A 6,996-nucleotide genomic window follows, 5' to 3' on the forward strand; every position below is an offset into this window, starting at 1 on the left:
ACTCATCTCATTTGTACATACTGTACCCGATACCATCTACTGTATCTTGCCTATGCTGCTCTGTACCATCACTCATTCATATATCCTTATGTACATATTCTTTTTCCCCTTACACTGTGTACAAGACAGTAGTTTTGGAATTGTTAGTTAGATTACTTGTTATTACTGCATTGTCGGAACTAGAAGCACAAGCATTTCGCTACACTCGCATTAACATCTGCTAACCATGTGTATGTGACAAATTAAATTTGATTTGATTTGATGTATTGATACAGTGTGGGCTTTATCAGAGGGAAAGAGAGAGGCTGAGATCTAGTATGAGGGAGAAGGGGATACAGGAAATGAGTTTAAAGAGGTTATTGACAAGAACGTCATTAGATATAGTCTCAAATAGTTTGTTATATTTTTTAAGAGCAACGGGGGTGGCAGGTAGGATTTAGTTTCTCCGTCTCTGGTCCGCACCCCAGTACGGTAGGTGGCGGTAATGCACCATAACGTTGGATGCCAACCAGCGATAAACCTCACCGAAGAAGAAGAAGAAGAAGAAGGAGAAGGGCGAAGCAACGCGAAGGTATTTTTTTTTCCCTAAATTAACATTTGGTTGATTAGATTGAAGAGCACAAATATCGGTTTGTACAACTAATAGCCAAATAAACACTTGGGTAATGTTCGTTTTGGTTTAACTATTCAGTTCTGCAATGTCAGCTAAGCAGCTAGCTAGCTAGCTAACTGATAACTTAACGTTAGCCATCGTTGTTAGAACTGGCTAACCATTTTGTATTTTGTTTCAGTTCGCGCCGCAGACGTGTTGGTCTTAGCAATTATCATTAAACCACGCCAACTGTTACCAATTAATTGGCTAGCTTACTAGATATATATTGGCTTTGATTGCTAGCTAGCTAGCTCTCTTTGCCAACTAACTAAAGTTGTCTAGCTAGAAGAGCGAAGTATCAAGACGGGGTATAGTTATTAGTGCACACCGTAGCAAACGGTTACAAAACGTTTCGCAACGAAAACGAGTTTCTATTGGACACAGGTCAGTTCTTCCTATTGAATACACCCCAGTTAGACACTGCACTGGAATGGCCTGTTGTGGTTCTTATTTTATGCTCATCACATTCTTACCAGAGCAGACAATAATAAACCTAGTTTAAAACCTCTTAAAGTTGGTTTGGTAGCATAAACTGGGAATTTTGTTTTTTATTGATTATGATTGTCTGTTTCATATGTGCAAAGTTGTTAAAACGATGTCCACTTTAACAACATTTTAGCCATTAAATAGTATAGCATGCCTACATCTTATATCAATCAATCAAATGTATTTATAAAGCCCTTCTTACATCAGCTGATGTCACAAAGTGCTGTACAGAAACCCAGCCTAAAACCACAAACAGCAAGCAATGCAGATGTAGAAGCACGGTGGCTAGGAAAAACTCCCTAGAAAGGCCCGAACCTAGGAAGGAACCTAGAGCAGAACCAGGGTATGAGGTGTGGCCAGTCCTCTTCTGGCTGTGCCGGGTGGAGATTATAACAGAACATGGCCAAGATGTTAAAATGTTCATAGATGACCAGCAGGGTCAAATAATAATAATCACAGTGGTTGTCGAGGGTGCAACAGATCAGCACCTCAGGAGTAAATGTCAGTTGGCTTTTCATAGCCGATCATTCAGAGTATCTCTACCGCTCCTGCTGTCTCTAGAGAGTTGAAAACAGCAGGTCTGGGACAAGGTAGCACATCCGGTGAACAGGTCAGGGCTCCATAGCCGCAGGCAGAACAGTTGAAACTGGAGCAGCAGGTGGACTGGGGACAGTAAGGAGTCATCAGGCCAGGTAGTCCTGAGGCATGGTCCCAGGGCTCAGGTCCTCCGAGAGAGAGAAGCATACTTAAATTCACACAGGACACCGGATAAGATAGGAGAAATACTCCAGATATAACAGACTGACCCTAGCCCTCCGACACAAACTATTGCAGCATAAATACTGGAGGCTGAGACAGAATAGGTCAGGAGAGCTATACATCTTATAGCTAGGCTGTTACATAAACGATTGTTTACCAAATACTAGCTAGCTATATAATATTACAGAATCTCTTGTTTAGGTGTCAGCTGGCTAGTCTCTTGTGTAGCTAAATTCACTTGTACGTTCTCTAAATAGATGGCTAGACCTCTGACGAAGACTGAGATACTAGTATCAACAGATAAATGCAAATGGGTAGCATTTTTCTATGTCTGTTTCTCTCAGGTAGGCCATGGCTCGCGGTCAACAGAAGATTCAATCCCAGCAAAAGAACGCCAAGGCTGCAGCTGCTAAGAAGAAGGGAGCGGCAGCAGACCAGAAGACTGCAGCCAAGGCAGCACTGGTCCACACCTGTCCCGTCTGTCGGGTTAGTGGTTGGTACTGTATGTGCCTTTAGAAGGCAGGCCAAACTCATTTTGGTGATTCCTGGTATATCATCAAAATAAACTTCAGCATGTTTTTGTAATCATTCAGCAGTTTTTACCTGATTAAGTACATAACCATTAGAAATTGATGTTGAGAGTTCAATAAAATAGTCATGAACCTTAAGTTGAAAATGATGGTGGTGCTGCTTTCTGTTGACAATGTGTCCAAATCAATAACCAATATGCAGAAACTGTTTGTTTATATTGAAGACCTAAACATAAAATGTACTATTTGCACATGTGCAACAATAATAATCATAGTACTTTTGTATTAATGGCACACACACCAAAAACCCTGTTGTTTTGACAAGTGACAAATAACTGATATCAATTAGGGGGGAAATCAGATTGTAGGCGCTCTTGAAACCCACAATAAAAAAAAAAAGAACATGAAACTGGAGGTTTCTTACATCACTGGTTAGAGAACAACTTGCAGAAGACCGTCAGATAGATTTGTGATTCATTTTGATTTGGGGGTTGACCAAGACAAATGCAACACTTTTTTGTAAATCGCTCATAACAATATCACATTGAAATCAATTGTGCGAGAGGGGGAGATGAGGTTACACGTCCTGTTAAAACTAACACAGCTCAAAAACCAAACGGAATCTGGGAATAATGTGTACATCACTGGTTAGAGGACAATGTGTAGTAGACAGCTAGCTAGGCCTACATTTAGAAGTGTTGCATTTTGATTCAAGTGGGTCGCCAACACGGTAAGTGTAATGCAACTCTTTTTTTGTTCATCACTTCCATCAATGTCACGCTGAAATCAATAGAATGGGGGTTAAATGGTGGTGTAGCACTGTTTGAAGTAACACTATTCACACTTGGAATAACCTATACACGGTTGGTTAGATGAACTTGTAGAGGAATTCCATTTTTATCTTGAAATGTCAGGTGTTGATTTCGGTAGGAAACAGACCACTTTTTTGTTAGCTATCTTTAACTTAAACGAAATCACGACGCGACATAGGATATCAACAGTGACACTATTTAAGTGACAGTTTGACTGTCAAATCCATGTATTGGTGTGTGGCCATAGACTTTTATAGAGAGAGCGCGTTTCATTTTCTTTGCCATTTCAGTAATTTATGTGGCATTTCTAAGTCCTGCATAACCCAGTACGTGTGACAAAATCATTGGTACAAAACCACAGATATTGATCTGTTTTAAGCAGTCAATCATATGTCATCTTGAAAACTATACACTTTTATACTAATATCACCAATCTGAGGTAAAATGGATGTGTAATTCCACAACATTTTCTGGGGTGAAAATGAAGGTTTGTGTAGGTTATTAACACAAACTGTCCACATTAGGGAAATTCGCAGAATATACAATTTACTATGGCAAAATATTTCAACATGTCTATTTAAGATGATAGTATACACTATATATACAAAAGTATGTGGACACCCGTCAAATTAGTGGATTTGGCTATTTCAGCCACACCCGTTGCTGACAGGTGTATAAAATCGAGCACAGAGCCATGTAATCTCCATAGACAGACATTGGCCTTACTGAAGAGCTCAGTGAATTTCAACATGGCACCACCTTTTCAACAAGTCAGTTAGTCAAATTTCTGTCCTGCTATAGCTGCCCCGGTCAACTATAAGTGCTGTTATTGTCAATTGGAAACGTCTAGGAGCAACAATGGCTCAGCCTTTAAGTGGTAGGCCACACAATCTCACAGAACGGGAGTCCCCGCAGCAAGCCTTCCCAAAAGAGTGGAGGCTATTATAGCAGCAAAGGGGGAGCCAACGCCATATGCCCATAATTCTGGAATGAGATGTTCGACGAGCAGCTGTCCACATACTTTTGGTAATGTAGTTTGTTGCCCACTCGCAAACTATTGCAACAATGACATCTCTTTCTCACTCATTTAACCATTTAGAGAGTAAAATAATGCTCTCAACCACATTTTAACCAGGTGCTCTAGACTAGAGCCTCCATCGTCTGTACAGCAGCCTGAACGTTTGACATCCCTACCTTTTAGATTTCTCTTTGTGTCTAGTCCATTGTACTGGCCTGTGTGATGTGTAGGACTTTGATGCATTTTATTGCTTTGTTTATCGTTTATCACCTGAAAATTCAGTCTCAGCCAACAATTGTTGATATCCTCCGTCCCTTACCTGACCCTTACAGACGCAGATGCCGGACCCGAAGACGTTCAAGCAGCACTTTGAGAGCAAGCATCCCAAATCCCCAATGCCCCCAGAGCTGGATGATGTTGAGGCTTAAAAGACCAACACACACAATGGACCTACAGCTGGGTTAAGATGCTCTCATCATTCAGACTCCCAGTTTACATGTTAGAAGCAAACTCTTTCCCTATGCTAAAGTTGTATTTTGTATGACTCAATATGTGGATATGTTGTCACTCATCGCCTTTCATGTTGTGATTCACAGACACACGATGACCACGATTAGAGCGCTGCAACTGGAACTTAATGGCGTCAAGAGACAAAATACTGAGACCCCTGGACATGGGTGGGGGATATTTGTGACAATGACATAAAAAGGGGGGCAGAAGCACACCAGCACCCCATATTATATGTCCAACCATCCCTGAACTTCAGACTCTTTTGAAGCGCCCATCTTAATTATATGAGCCCACTCTACCTACATCCCTTTTCCCCATGCTGCTTCCTTCATTAATACCTGATTCAGTAACATCTAGACTGTTACACGTCTAAAAGTATCAGGGTGTTACTGTTTTTGCAACTTTTTCTCAGTTGTGTACCACTGTCTTACTTTAACCACCAACTCTTTTCTATACCTCCTCCCATACACTCTTGTGCAAATCATTTCTGCTTTCTTTGAGAATGGTGTCATAGTGGAAAGGATTTGTTATTTGCCTAAGACAGAGTCTTGTTCTGCCTGTAAAAGGCCCTGGTTGAAATAGTGCCAAAATCACTGTGGATAGTCACCTGGTCCACGTTGTAACAGTTGTATTTTGCATTTGACCATTTCCAAGAAATGTAGCAATATATATGAAATCATTCCTCTGCCTATTTGATCCATTCTGAAGGAAATCAGTGAATATGTTTTGTGTGTGAGAGAGAATATGTATGCCTTGTAAATCTAGCAGAAAATGTGTTGCTTCCAAATGCAAGTTAAACGCCATTCCGTCTATACTGATACCAGACAAATGCATACTTACAAGTATTTTCAAATGTATTTCCAATATACTGGAATGCTATGTAGCTGGAGAGGGGTTGGAGTTTCTGGAGGTCTGTGTTCACTGGCAATTCCTCTCACTTCTGCATCAAATCAACCTCTACAATATATATTTTACTTATTTTATTACAAATATAGCAGTACACAGTCCTCCATAAATATATTGACAATGACACATTCCTGTGTATTGGATCCTCTGTACATAGAAAATCTGCAAACAAATAGGAATGACATTTGCCATTGCTACTAACTTGTACTTGTTCAAAGTATAATTAAAGAAATGTAAAAAAAAAAAATGTAATTTGTCACGCACTTATGGTCCATATTTTTTGAGTTTTAATTGAACCATGTGTAGTACATCTAAAAGAGACAATGAGAAATTCTTGGTTCAACAAGACAACAGTCATCAAAAGGGTAGAAATGTAGCGTTGCACATGTCAGAGTACTTTACAGCTTTGATTGGATCCATATAATATATGACAAAGGGTGATGTAATTATCTGAATTACTGTAGATGTGAATAGTTTAAGAGTGAAGTATGGTTATAAGTCGAATGCGAAGATCCGTCGTTATGAAAGAGGTAATGGGTGTTATTCATATGCCATTCTCACACTCAATATCAATATATTATACTGAACAAAAATGTAAACACCACATATAAAGTGTTGGTCCCATGTTTCATGAACTGAAATAAAAGATCCCAGAAAAGTTCCATATGTACAAAAAGTTTATTTCTCAAATGTTCATGAATTTACATAAGTTTACATCCATGTTAGTGAGCATTTCTTCTTTGCCAAAATAATCCATCCACCTGACAGGTGGGGCATTTCAATAAACTGATTAAACAGCATGCTCATTAGACAAGTGCACCTTGTGCTGAGGACAATAACAGGCCACCTTATAATGTGCAGTTTTTCCACACAACATACTCACAGTTTTTTCTCAAATTTTGATGGAGCATGCTGATTGGTGGAATGTCCACCAGAGCTGTTGCTGGAGTAGTAATTTCTCTACCAATGTCGTTGTAGAGAATTTGGTAGTATGTCCAAGCGCAGACCAATTTTAACCATGACAGCTCAGGACCTCCACATCCAGCTTCTTAACATGCAGTATCATCTGAGATCAGACACCCCGATAGCTGATGAAACTGGAATTGCACAACTGAAGAATTTGTCAGAAGAAACCGTCACAGGGAAGCCCATCTGCGTGCTCGTCGTACTCACCAGGGTCTTGACCTGACTTCAGTGGACAAATGCTCACCTTTGATGGCCACTGGCACACTGAAGAAGTGTGCTCTTCATGGATGAATCCTGCATCGCGTGGGCAAGCGGTTTGCTGATGTCAACATTGTGAACAGAGTGCCCCATGGTGGC

General features: G+C 40.2%; 1 protein-coding gene across 2 annotated transcripts; it reads left to right on the forward strand.

Moving 5' to 3' along the window:
* Positions 1 to 476: 476 nt before the first annotated feature.
* Positions 477 to 6,334, forward strand: LOC110489330 (zinc finger protein 706). 2 transcript variants are annotated; one of them, XR_002468550.2, is made up of 4 exons: positions 477 to 571; positions 2,242 to 2,383; positions 4,590 to 4,755; positions 4,854 to 6,334. XR_002468550.2 is itself a non-coding variant. In XM_021562058.2 (4 exons), exons 2-3 carry the CDS (start codon positions 2,249 to 2,251, stop codon positions 4,683 to 4,685), a joined length of 231 nt encoding a protein of 76 aa, XP_021417733.1. In that variant the 5' UTR covers positions 477 to 571; positions 2,242 to 2,248; the 3' UTR covers positions 4,686 to 4,717; positions 4,854 to 6,334. The 2 variants fall into 2 exon arrangements, 1 of the variants encoding a protein (XP_021417733.1); XM_021562058.2 differs by having other exon boundaries at positions 4,590 to 4,717.
* The last annotated feature ends 662 nt before the right edge of the window (positions 6,335 to 6,996 follow it).

Source organism: Oncorhynchus mykiss, chromosome 32 (assembly GCF_013265735.2).
Source record: "Oncorhynchus mykiss isolate Arlee chromosome 32, USDA_OmykA_1.1, whole genome shotgun sequence".
Taxonomy (NCBI): Eukaryota; Metazoa; Chordata; class Actinopteri; order Salmoniformes; family Salmonidae; genus Oncorhynchus; species Oncorhynchus mykiss.